This window comes from Cololabis saira, chromosome 16 (assembly GCF_033807715.1).
Source record: "Cololabis saira isolate AMF1-May2022 chromosome 16, fColSai1.1, whole genome shotgun sequence".
In the NCBI taxonomy this organism is placed as follows: Eukaryota; Metazoa; Chordata; class Actinopteri; order Beloniformes; family Belonidae; genus Cololabis; species Cololabis saira.
The window spans coordinates 28,180,001-28,193,852 of NC_084602.1; the positions used below are offsets into that span (position 1 = coordinate 28,180,001).

General features: G+C 41.0%; 1 protein-coding gene across 1 annotated transcript; it reads left to right on the forward strand.

Moving 5' to 3' along the window:
* The first annotated feature begins 7,746 nt into the window (after window positions 1-7,746).
* On the forward strand, window positions 7,747-10,305 carry foxa2 (forkhead box A2). The gene is made up of 2 exons (XM_061743959.1): window positions 7,747-8,033; window positions 8,676-10,305. The coding sequence occupies exons 1-2, from the start codon at window positions 7,962-7,964 to the stop codon at window positions 9,873-9,875; spliced, it is 1,272 nt and encodes a 423-aa protein (XP_061599943.1). The 5' UTR covers window positions 7,747-7,961; the 3' UTR covers window positions 9,876-10,305.
* Window positions 10,306-13,852: the final 3,547 nt, after the last annotated feature.

Below are 13,852 nucleotides of genomic sequence, written 5' to 3' on the forward strand. Positions count from 1 at the left end.
GTTGCTTCGTGTTTTCTTGGGATGAGATTAGCACCTCACCTAGGGTTGCCACCCGTCCCGTAAAATACGGAATTGTCCTTTATTTGAGAAAAAAATGTTGCGTCCCTTATTGAACTAATACGGGACGCGATTTGTCCCGTATTTTCATTAACACCCCATACACACGTCTGTCACACACACATCAACACTAAATTTAACAATAATTAACAAAATAAAACACAGATTAGAGAATATTTTATGAAATCAATAAACATTTCCATCATCAAAATTATAACAAATAAAGGTTTAACATATCTTGCTTTGCATGTAATAATATATTAGTTTCACCTTTTAAGTTGAATTATTGAAATAAATTAACTTTTACACCATATTCTAGTTGAATTATTGAAATAAATTAACTTTTACACCATATTCTAGTTGAATTATTGAAATAAATTAACTTTTACACCATATTCTACTTGAATTATTGAAATAAATTAACTTTTAAACCATATTCTACTTGAATTATTGAAATAAATTAACTTTTACACCATATTTTACTTGAATTATTGAAATAAATTAACTTTTACACCATATTCTTCACCTGTAGGCTATATTATACATCTGGGCTGATGTGGACATACTAGCATAAGAGGCTATATCAGTTGCTAGTATGGTTGGCTGTCTCTACAGTCATGATGAAAGTTCAATGCTATTAAAGCACTTTAAACTTTAAATCAAAGCATTTTGTTTTTTCATATAAAATAAACACATTTTTATTCAGTTTAGAAGTTTTGGGGCTTTTTTTTTGGCTCCTGCGCTGCTGAAATCAGAGTGTCCCTTATTTCTATTTCTGAAAGGTGGCAACCCTAACCTCACCAGTCTCCATCTTTCACTATTCTAAATGAAAGACATCGAGTTTCAGGAAAAAGACGAGCTCAACGTACGCTCTGCTTCCATGGAGACGGTTTTTACCTCAAAAATGTGTGTAAAATATACAAAAATACTGCTGACAAGATCAACTATCTCTTGCCTTCGATGTTTAACATTTGCTTAATGGTATAACTGGAGTTTTGTCTGTTCATTTTAAAGAAATATTAGTGTTTGAAAAGATAATACTTATAAATAAATGCTTCCTGATCAGAGTTTGAGCGTGTATTGAAGAGAAGGAGTCGGTGCTATGTGAGCGGTGGCTTGTAGGGGCATCTTTTGTTGTAGAATCTATGGCCAGAGGAAATGAAAGCTGGAAACAGTCTGGGAAAATGCAGATGAGCTATGCTAGTATGTTTGATTTGCTGACTCCAGCTGTGCCTGGAGAATTCCCCTGGCCCATCCTGAGGACCGGTTGCTGTGTGAGGCCACATGCATCCCCGTTGCAAAGCAGGCGGGCGCAATACGCAACCTCCTCTCCTCCTCCCCTCGAAATGGATGGTCATTGAACTCTCAGGCAAGTGGCAATATTTGCTCACCTGAAATACACACATCTTGCCAATTGGGCCAGGGGTGGGCTCTGAGGCAGGGGAAGGCCCTCCTTTATGCAGCTGCGGCCCGGAGAAAGACCAGGCCAGGAAGTTTTGTGACTGGAGACGAGTGGGGGTTCTCCTGCTGGGGGGCTGTTGAGCAGTACTTACCCTATTGTACCTTGAAGGAGGCAGGGGCCATATTTGTTCGAAGCTGCAGGAGGCTGATGAGGTGCTAATCTGTTGAGAGGCTGTGTCATTGGGCCCCTGTTCCCAATAGCCTGTTAGCTGTCAAGGCCTGTAAAACAGGCACAATTTATGGGCCCCAAGCCAGGACTCAGCCATCGGTGTCCACGGGTAAGCAAACACAGATTGGACACTTATGTTGTTGCTCTGGAAGGGCAGGCTTTAACACCAAGCTCCTGGGGTGACACGTAGGCAGCCCCTTTTGAGCTCTCCTCATGAGTCTCCGCCCCCTCTGTGCTCTTCTGTAAACACTACAAATTAGCCATCTGCATATGGATGGCGTCTCAGTCCATACAGGAAGAAGGATGAAGGTCGGAGATATCAGCTCTCCTGTAAGACCAATGCAAGACCAGATCCCCAGCCTATACGCTATCGGCTTTCATTTATGTATTTTTTATCTCCATGTATGCAAAAAAGGGTTGGAACAGTCAGGCACGGCGGTTTTTAGATATCCCCGTATTGATTCTCTGCTCAAGAGAGCATGAAAATGTGCTGTATGGTGCTTTGAACCATGAGGAAAAAAGAAAGCACGGGCTGATTTGTTGTCTAAGATGAGTCCGGGACAGCAGTCGGAGGTAATCCCAAACTTGAATTTCTCCATCAGTCTGGAATACAGATAACACGCCTGCAGATATAACCCTCACTCACAGACTGTGTGATTGATGGAAAAAGGAAATGGGCCTTTCAGATGTGTGAGATGTCTAGAGATGTGTACATGTGCATTTCCTCGAGATGTTTATCCGTGGAGGCTGCTCTTCTGGAGATTTGAAGAGACGGGGCATTTCGGTGATCTGAATTTCTCCCCCCGGCTTATCTCACCCACCATTAATTAAATCAAAACTAGATCAGTGTAGACACTCGCTATAACACAGGCCATTACTGATTCAGAACTTTTTAATCACAATCCTGGATTTATGCTCTCTCCCACTCTGACAGGACTTGAAAGCATAGTAGCCGGCTGTGAAAAGCAATAGCTAATCATGGATTATTGCACTGGCCCCATCGTAGTGATATTTAGCGACGGGCTTCCTATGGGAGCCTGACACTTTAATTAACATAGCACCACTGGCCTCCCCTTCGGTTTTAATTGCCTTTGGTCTGTGATTAAATGTGTATTGACTCTGCAGTTGGTCCACTAATGAATAACAATGTGCTGATTTGATGATATTAAACGTTCTGGCTCCAATACACATCCCCTCCACGATGCCAGGAAAGTTTCAGACATTACAAGGAGTTGTGGCTTCCAAGCAGATCAGAGTGCAGACGTGTATAAGACGTCACATAATCCTCATCAGCAGCAGGGCATCTCATTTTCGCATGTCATTTTTCTAGTTTGTGTGTGTCGTTAAATATGTTTCATCCTGATAAATTCATATGGAAATCTTATGAATTAAACTTAAAACTGAGAATGGCGGTCTGACAGATGCCATCTGGCCTCTCACCTTGTGGCCCCTAGTACAACAATGCTCTCATATTGCAAACGTAAAGGCTTCAATATATCAGAGATCATTCAAAGCTGTCAAATTCTTATATTCTCTGTATGTCGATAATGAAGTTTTAAATTACCATGATTTAGCTGTTGTCTCACCAACTGTGAAGTTATGACAGTTAAGAAGTTTTTGATTCAAGTTATCTGGGGTTTTATTAGGAGGAAGCCAATTTAAAGCCTTTCACAACCTGCAAACCATATTTGGGCTTGTCAGGCACAAAAACGGATGTATAATGATCTACAAGTATAATTAAAAATAAGGATATTATTCTTCAGTCATCAGTAAAGCTGTTAGTTGGCTCATTTAGTTCCCTGTAATGGATGCTTTTTTGTAAAGTATTACCTAAATGGATGTTAGATGTTCAAAACTTTTAATAATCCAAGCGTTTAAAGACATTAATAAATGGCATTCTACTCTTATCAGTGCATCTCTCAGGATACCATCTCTCGCTCGGTCTACTCCTGTGGTCTGAGAGATAAACTGTCACCTCGTTTGACAGATGAAGGGCAGCAGTCAACATAAGGTCCCTTACCATTACAAGGGACGAATATTGAATCTGCAATGCCATGGATACCGTCAACACAAACATATCCAGCGGCATTCCTCCCCAGCATTCCTGTCAATATCAAAATGTGCGTATTTGAGGATATCCTTAATGCGTTTACGCCTGTGTTTGCAGGCCGACCCACTGAGGCCAGTGCAATAACTTTGGACTCCCTCCCACCGCCTCACATTGCAATGACCACTCTCCGTTTTTATTTAGCCGAGTTGTGTGCCTTCCCAGTCCGGCCGCTTTTCAGATTCATTTCCAGGTAAACACAGTGTGGCCAGCCACAAACCTGCAGCCAACAGGCGTTGTCACAGCTGTGGCAGATAATGGCAAGTCCAAACTCCAGCCCGGCTCTGGAATGTTTACTGTCACCACAGGCAAGTTGGCAGCAAACATCTTTTTCTAGGCATTTCCAAGAGGAAGACTCTCGTTATTAATTTTATTTTGATGAATTACATGCTTAACCCTTTGCCCTGTGCTGTTTTGTGTGACTTGGTGTGCTCAAGAGGGATACAAAAGCGCCAAAAAAAGGGACATTCTGAGTGGATCTTTTAATTTGAGCTTGAAAAAAAACTTTCCTTACTTTGAAAGTAGAAACTTAAAGTTAACACATTACCGCCAACAACTCCTGGGTGTTTGAAGGAATGTTCGAAGAGTTCCGCCTTTCTTCCACAGAGCAGAGATCATCCTGTTTCCATCCCCCTGCCCTGAACCCAAGACAACCTCCCAGACTCATTTTAACCCCTTGCTCATTGTTGTGCTTTCACTTCTTTAACTGAGTCATTAAACTTTCACTACTTAGTTTCCCCTGGCCATAACCTGTAAGATGATGACACCTGAATGTGTAAAATGTGACACAGATCATTGTAAAAGGTAACTGATGAAGAGAGTTGCAAATCTAGCATGATTCAGGTACTTCTATCTTCAGCGGAAAATAGTTTTACATAAATGCAAGAAATCACACTGGGAGTTTTAACTCTTTTTTTTAAGTAAAGGGCACTCTGTTTTATTTACTAAAACATATAGTTAAAGCCTTTGCTGGCACACCAATACAGTAGATATTACATGTTGCTATACATTGGGCATGAAGAATTACTGATCTACATTGATGCTCTATTATGAGATGAACAGTTTAAAAAGAAAGATTTTTATTTTCCATACAGTAGACTGAAATCTTCTGTTAATTATACAATGATAAAATGAGGGTAATGACCGTCTTAGTGGTGTTTCTGCTCATTTTAGTTACATTTGCATGTCACCATAGTGAGTTTGTATCTGTTGGAGGAGTGCACTTGATGTTACATTGTTTCATAACCTTTCTTTCTGCTTGCATTTTAAATCCAGTAACGGGTGAATCTGTGAACTTAGATCCGTGGCATTAAACTTGTCATCTGACATCCACACAGAAGGGTAAAGTGAAGGAAAAAAACTCTGCCCTCATCCCCACTGTTGCATTAATAACACGGCCCATGATGACAACATTGGCAGTTACTGGTCACATTTTCAGAACCTCTTTGCATAAAGTCGATTGCTTTATCTATAAAAAAGGAGCCACAACATACCAAATATGCTTAAAATTAGCTTTCGATCATTTATTTCTTTGACAAGGCAAACAAAGAGAGAGAAGGTATGTCACAGCTTTAAGAAAAAAGAGCCTAAATACACGTTGGTTAAACAAACACTAACTGCTGTCTCTCTCTCTCTTTGTAGCCCAGAAGAAAAAAGATGTTGCCCATTTTCTTCATACCTCATGTGAAAAGTTCAGTTACTGGTGTGGACTGACGACTACACCAGCAATCAGGCCTTACACTGATGGGAGACAAGAAATGTCACAGAACAGGCTGACAGAGCAAGTGCAGAAGGTCTCAGATCCAGGTTTTTGTTTTTGGCCGAATCCAAAATGTGACCTTCACCCTAATGACAGAACTATATGTTGATTATTAACTTTGGAATTAGAGACATGTCTCTTTCGGGAACACGATGTCATGCAGGTCATGGAAAATGTGAAGCCGACATTGATACTGTGAAAGTGCTTTTTAGAGCCAATGATTATGCCAAAGAATTAAAGCTCAAATGTAGGCTATTTGTAAAGAAAATGTCCCGAAGTTTCTAGCTTTTGAAAACAAAGAGAGCAGGGACCCATTTTAGTAAATTTGCGAGACAGAATAAGCGTGGAATTGGTGTACATGTTTAATTTATTCTTTAGTATTTAATTTTAAAGCTTGATGTGTAAACTCACATTAATCGATATCTTAATTTAATATGAACTCATGAACTAATTGAATAGCTCGGACTTGCAATTCCAATAGTCTAAATGATTGCCCTTTAGATTTTACAAATGGTAATGGGAAAAAATATATATATAAAAATATTATGCAGAAAATGAAAATAATAATTCAGTGTGAATAAAACCGAGGCAGCGCAGGTTTGACCATCCTGAGCTCTCCGCCGGTGCAAATCCCAAATCCTCAAACACACAGAGCTTTTTCTCATGATCTCATTTCCAAGTTAAGCAGACTGTGTTAGTCCCTCGTCAACACGACAGGTTTACTCGCCTTTACTAATGGGGCTCTATACTGATAGTTTTGCTCTTGCGTAAATATGCAGTCAAATAGATGTACAACTACCGACACGTGGCTGACAGCGCTCTGCAGCCTCACCTTGATGTTTGTTTCATACAAATACAGTACGGGCTCCGAGAAATGAGTGGCCCTCGGCACTCCAGGCCTCGCCAGCCTTCTGCAGGGAAGGTTCACCCCTCAGATAAACCTCTACTGTTTAAAAGCTCCCCACAAAAACAACAAAAAATAGTCGACTGTCTATATGCACGGTGTCAATTATCTTTTTAAAGATGTACACAAATTCCCTTCCAGTTCAGCATGTGAAAATGAGACTGCGGGAGTTTAAGGGGGCTGATATTGTTGCAGTCTTTTTTATGATCACTTGAATTACTTTCAAGGTATTTGGGATCAAAAACGCAAGGAAAATACGCACAAGTTATATCGATTTCTGAAAATGTGCCATGTACGTATGAGTTCGATGAATGATCTCTTATTGCACAAATAGAAAAATCCCATATTGAGGTAACATCCGAGAGAGGGCGCTCTGCAGCTATGCCTGGCATATTTAACACCAATTAAAACATTTAGAAACAGTAATTCAGTCATCCAAGACGAGTAATCACGTTAAGACATTGCACTTCCTCTGAATTATTGGGTGAAAAGGGGCACATTAAGCTTGTTTTGAATGGGTTTTCCAGTAATTGTTGAACACCTGGGGAAAAGTGATGTTTATTTGCTTTTTGAGTATAACTGTCAATAAATAAAGACAAATAAAGCACTGAAAAGAAAAATGTTGAGAGCTGTACATGCTTTTATGCAGACTCTAAGTAGCCTCTAAGATATTTATTATCCTCACAATTGCAAAACAGATGTTTAAAAGTAATATCTTAACACTTTAAGATACCCATAACACTTGTACCTCTAATTAAATGCCCTCACATGGTGTCCATTGTCGTTCAATTTGCAATTTGTCGTTTAAATGACCTAAAACCCTTCCTTTACGCATATTTATAATGGCTAAGCAGCCTTTTTCTAATATATGTTCTTTAGTGCTGGTGTAAAAAAAGCAACAGTTATATCCAGAGTAAAGCAATAAATCCCTTGCAGGCACCGCAATAAAAGTGGATTATGATTTTAGCGCACTGAAGTGGAATAAGATCGTCGGAGGATGTGCGTAATGAAACGCACACCAAGGAAGAGCGCGCCAATCATTTCTTTTTTCTTTTAGAGTTCCTTTTCTGCCCCTACAATAAAATCGGTTTGTGATGAAGCTTTTCATACGAAACTCTTCTATTCAGTCAGCGCAGGTGTACAATTGGGGTTGGGGGGAAGTGTGTGTGAGTGTGTGTGTAGGGTGGAGGGGGGGTGAAGCTTGAGGAGTCTCACGCCTAGGTGCGAGGAGATTATTCAAATAGGGCCCAAGGCGTAGAAGTAGGGATTGGAGGCTTGCCTGGCGCACTGAGCTATATCACAGCGTTACCAGGCAGCACGGAGCGTCATTTGAACTGCAGTCACTGACAGGACGCATCACGGCTGGCTCCGTAAGACACATGCGCCAGTTCTCGACAAGGGACACGCCGACGACCAAATTCTGTCCAGTAGTCCTCACTCACCTGCTATTAGAGAGGCTTCTGGCTTTTCCTCTGCTGGGAGAAGCTTTGTAAAAAAGTCCTCCATGATGCTTGGAGCAGTTAAAATGGAAGGACACGAACACACCGACTGGAGCACCTACTATGGAGAGCCCGAGGTGGGTACCTTAAATATATAAATATATATATATTTTTTTCGTCTAAAGCCGATCCCATTTTATACAACTCAATATTAGCACTGAGATAATATTAACTTTGTGATCAAATATTGACTTGAGGCGCCTCCAAATCCTCCCCCATCTCTGCGCGGCGCGCTATCCTAACAAAGTCGCTCCACACGCAGTGGAGCGAACTTTTCACTCGGATTATAATTTCATATATCTATCGGCGTCTTCACTAAATCTGATTATTGCTATCATTATTATTATTATTATTTACTACGTTTACATTTAATAAACATTGTTTGGTTTTAAATGTTCGTGTTGCCGTCTATTTGTGCAATAACAATAATTTCTGGGGTGTAAACATTTTCAACAACATTGCGCATTTGAGCGGATTATTTCTCTCATTTTTATTTGCCGTATAAATCACATAAAGTTAAACACTTCTGCTTTTGAATATATGATTATATTGCACTTCAAGACAGTTCCAACAGCAGGCGGCTTCATTATTTTCATTCAATGTTAATGTTAACGATAATATATATTTTTAATATGTAAAAAAAATCAAAAAAAAATCTGTGTGTAATCATGTCTGTGAAATTTACAAATGCCTTTTTTTCCCTCTCCCCTCGCTGACAGTGTTACACCTCGGTTGGCAACATGAACACGGGCCTGGGAATGAACTCTATGAACACCTACATGAGCATGTCTGGCATGAGCGGCGCCGGCAACATGACGGCCAACTCCATGAACATGTCGTACGTCAACACGGGCATGAGTCCGTCCATGACGGGCATGTCACCGGCGGGCACCGGGGCCATGAACGGGATGGGCGCAGCGGGCATGACGGCCATGAGCGCAGCCCTGAGCCCCAGCATGAGCCCCATGACGGCGCAGCCCGCGTCCATGAACGCGCTGAGCTCGTACAGCAACATGAACGCCATGAGCCCCATCTACGGACAGTCCAACATCAACAGGTCCAGGGACCCCAAGACCTACCGGCGGAGCTACACGCACGCCAAACCCCCGTACTCCTACATCTCCCTCATCACCATGGCCATCCAGCAGTCTCCCAGCAAGATGCTGACCCTGGCCGAGATCTACCAGTGGATAATGGACCTTTTCCCCTTTTACCGACAGAACCAGCAGCGCTGGCAGAACTCCATCCGCCACTCGCTGTCGTTCAATGACTGTTTCCTCAAAGTGCCCAGGTCGCCGGATAAACCCGGGAAGGGCTCCTTTTGGACTCTACACCCGGACTCCGGCAACATGTTTGAGAACGGCTGCTACCTGAGGAGGCAAAAGCGCTTCAAGTGCGAGAAGAAGATGTCCGTGAAGGACCCGGGCCGCAAAGGCGGGGACGGGGGGTCTTCTTCCCACAGCAGCTCGGAGAGCTGCAACGGCAACGAGTCCCCGCACTCCAACTCCTCCTCCGGCGACCATAAAAGGTCCCTGTCGGACATGAAGCCGAGCCAGGCCCTGAGCCCGGAGCACCCCGCCGCCTCCCCGGTGTCCCAGCAGCAGCAGCAGCAGCAGCACCTCATGTCCCAGCATCACTCGGTGCTGCAGGCGCACGAAGCGCACCTGAAGCCCGAGCACCACTACTCCTTCAACCACCCCTTCTCCATCAACAACCTCATGTCCTCGGAGCAGCAGCATCACAAAATGGACCTTAAGACTTACGAGCAAGTGATGCACTACTCCGGATACGGCTCCCCTATGGCCGGACCTCTTTCCATGGGCTCCATGGCGGGTAAAGCCGGTCTGGATTCTGCATCGATACCTGACACATCTTACTATCAAGGTGTTTATTCCAGGCCGATCATGAACTCCTCATAAACTCTTCATATAACCCCCCTGCCCTGCGACCTGGTGTGGACTTTCTTTGCCTCCCACTCGAATTTGTACATTTGTAAAAAACAAAAACAAAAAATATAGACTTTGTGTACAATATGCATTTCTGATATTTTTGACCTTTCCCACCGTTTTAGTTGTCGAGTTTGTTAGTGGTGTAATTATTTTGAGAGAGGTTGTTGATGAAAATAATCAAATTAATGTGACGAGATCTGTTTGACTTCAAGAATGGGCCCCAAAGACAAACAACAGCTTATTGTACGTTAGGCTTCATCTGCATAACTGGATTCCAAAACGAATTTAAATGCCTCGCAGGATTTGTTCAATCATTTGTGTAATTCCTATTTATGGCTTGTATATGTGTATTCTTGTAGTGACAAGAATAGAATCTATATTAAAGTGTAATTGTTTTTTCCCCTGAATGCTGTTATTATTATTATTATTATTATTATTATTATTATTATTATTATTATTATTATTATTATAATGATGCGTCTCCCCCACTCAATGAGATATAGAGCCAGTTCGTTGCCTTTGCCCCCCAAAGTATATGACACAATATAAGCAGAAACATTTACTTTTAGACAAATCAAACACATCTGAATAATTAAAATAAAATAAAGACATTAAAAGACAAAAAGTTGTGGAGAAAACATACAACTGAAGACAGAAGGCGCGCACCGAACGGAAATGAGTTCCACATAAAGGCATAAAATACATTTTATATTAGGCTATGCATTTTTTTTATTTTATTTTTTACAATTTTAAATCGTTGAATTCATTCCCATCCACATGCTGGTCTAATAAAGCGCATACTTTCAGCAGGGGATTAATATAGCTTTGCTGGATAAAACCGGGAACAATGTTCTCAATTTGTCTCTCAGGAAATGCAAACAAAACAATATATGCTCATTAATCCCAAACACAAATTGAGATATTGATGGGTGGGAGGGAAAAGAAAGGCTTATCCAGAACCACTACTGTGTATATATTTTGGAACTTAGGAGATAAAACAAATTGGCCAAAGAAGTTTAGAAGGCCACAAAAAAGATGCTATAACTGAATTTCCTCCACTTAAAATGAACATAGTCATCCATACTCCTAAATCGTCTCGCAAATTCAGCTGAACTAAAGTGTATACGCCTTCGAAGAGGGCTAAGATAATAATATATATGTATTAAATTAGTTATTTAAATTCCCACACATTACGTGACATATAAACTATGGCATAAACTGCCAATCAAGCACCATGCATTCCTGTCAGTCACCCACGACACACAGTTATCCCTGTCTCCCTTTCTTTCTTTGCCACACAAACACACGCACACACAACACGCTGCAAAGTTTAGATCAGTGAATGAGATTAAGTGTCATTGTCACATAAAACAACCTCCCGTGGCGCAGGAGAATAGTTGCTGGAAAAAGGGTCTGATTTGGGAACAGAGCTGCGTGAAAGTGAAGCTCTAAAGGGTGATTTATGGTTCTGCGTTACACTAACGCAGAACCTACGGCGTAGGTTACGCAGCGACACACAACGTGTCGCTGCGTAACCTACGCCGTAGGTTCTGCGTTAGTGTAACGCGGAACCATAAATCACCCTTAACTTGTCTCCCCACAACCTGGGCTCCCATTGTCCGCTCCGCATTTTCTCTAAAGTCTCGGGCCCTCCCTTCTTGTTAGATAAGATAGTCGTGGTCCAGATGAATCCCGCTCTTCCCCCCGCTGAGCTCAAATCCAAGGCCGGGGACGGTTCTGGGGGATGTTTTCTGCTCCCTTTATACCCCAAACGACACCCCTTCCACTTCTGAACACGTAGGGCCCAAAGTGTGCGTTTATTCTCCAGACCCTCTTTACAGATCGTACTTTAAACAGAGTGATCTGCGAATAAACAAAGCCAGTAAACAATAGAGTGGAGGCTATGCCCACATATAGGAAGAGTACACACACAAACCAAATTGCACAAGTGTAAACTTTGAATAGGACGCCGCGGCTCTGTAAATTTACACAGACATTAAATTTCGTTCTATTCATTTTAGACATATAATGCTAAGCTGATTTTTTTTTTATAGCACACTGATCGATATCTCTGTAAAATAATCATTTTTTTTTAACTAGCGGGGCAGTGAAATCTTTGCTTTGTGCTAAAGTCAACAGTGACAGAGTTTGAGCTCAAATAAATGCCGTGATGTCTGGAGCCCTTTGCAGAAGGCAGAAGGCGAAGCTTCTACAATGGGCTCCTGTGTGGCTTGCCAACGACATGCACCGGCTATTTTGCACAGGTATGAAGCTTTTGGTATTTCTATGTAACGCTCTCGTTTCTTAAACTTGTATTTTTCTTCTAGATAATTTTAATGGCGATTCCCGGGGAATGCATGAGAGAGAGAGAGAGAGTGGGGGACGGAGGGGAGGGGGACAGAGGATGATATTCTAAATTCATGGGAAAAAGAGACATATTGGATCGAGAGGGTGGCGTAAAGCTGAAGGAGATCTGTGTGCAAGAGGGTGGTGTAAAGCTGAAGGGATCTGCAAGATGTGTGATAGAGGCTTCTTGGAGTCCCTGTAACTCTGAATGGCATGATGGAGAGGATGCTTCTGCACTGCAAAAAAACAACAACAAAAAAACAGCATCTGAGCTGATCTGAAAACCGATCGATGACAATATTATAATAATAATGATGATAAAGATGAAGATACCTCTCATCTTATCATCGCATGCAGGCCACTTTGTGCAACAATGACAAGCGATGAGAGTTCTCCGTCAGCGCTTACAACTTTTATTTTGGAAAAAGTGATGTTGTTTTAAGGCCGGCGACAGGCGTTGAAAAGATTTCTGCACTTGTTCAGCGGCATATGCGACTTATGTGAGCTTGATGAGCTGGATGTATATATATATATATATATATATATATATATATATATATATATATATATATATATATATATATATATATATATATATATATATATATATATATATATATATATATATATATATATATATATATATATATATATATATATATATATATATATATATATATATATTATATATATATTCTTTTTTTTTTGCAGTGTGAGGCGGATTGATATCACATTGCCGCACAGATGCCAGAAAGCGAGTTTAACTGCAGGACGGAACCTGTGTCAGTAAAGATCGATTAGGTTCATTTCATTTTCCTCATGGTATCATTCAAACAGTCAGCCTAATTGTAAAAAATGACTGACAGAAATACTCGTTCTGATTTATCATGTTAAAACAAAGTGCACTTTATTGCTTCAAGTGAATAATACGAGAAAGTTATTAAAAATATCAAAATATAATAATAATAACAATCATAATAATATAAAATAATAATAACGACAATTATTATTATTAATTATATTATTATCAGTATTATTATTATTATTAATAATAATAATAATAATAATAATAATAATAATAATAATAATAATAATAATAATAATAATAATAATAATAATAATAATAATAATAATAGAATGTGGGTCATTTTACATTACAAATGCACATTCAAATTCATATTCAAGAGACTCGATCTGAATAACCAGCTCTAAATTTAGAGATGCAGAGTGGATGGAGAGCTCTCGAAAATGTCCTTCAGCCAATATTAAACATTTGTTTCTCGAGGCGGCTCTCGCAGAGCCTTTGAAGGCAGGTTAACCCCGGTCAAGCCTCCTCCGGAGCGCTCCGACAAGGGACTGGCCTTTTGGATCTTTGCCGGTTCAAAGGTAACCTCCTGCAATCTGTTCCGGCGGACAGACGTGAGCCGAGGCCACAGCACCGCACCAGCCACCGGCTCCCTAACTTTACGAGCGTGGAATACCTCTGCACATCCACGGCCCTGCCGTCGTAGACGAGGACATCTGTTGTTATAGCAACGGAATAAAGGGTGGTCGTGCCGGCTGATCCTTTGTAGTCCTGTAACTTGATTTCTCTGTATCTC

Excerpts from the sequence above, each read along its gene's own strand:
- foxa2 (XM_061743959.1), top strand. The coding sequence starts at position 7,962 with ATGATGCTTGGAGCAGTTAAAATGGAAGGACACGAACACACCGACTGG. Across the intron at positions 8,034-8,675 it reads CCTACTATGGAGAGCCCGAG|TGTTACACCTCGGTTGGCAA; the intron begins GTGGGTACCTTA and ends CCTCGCTGACAG.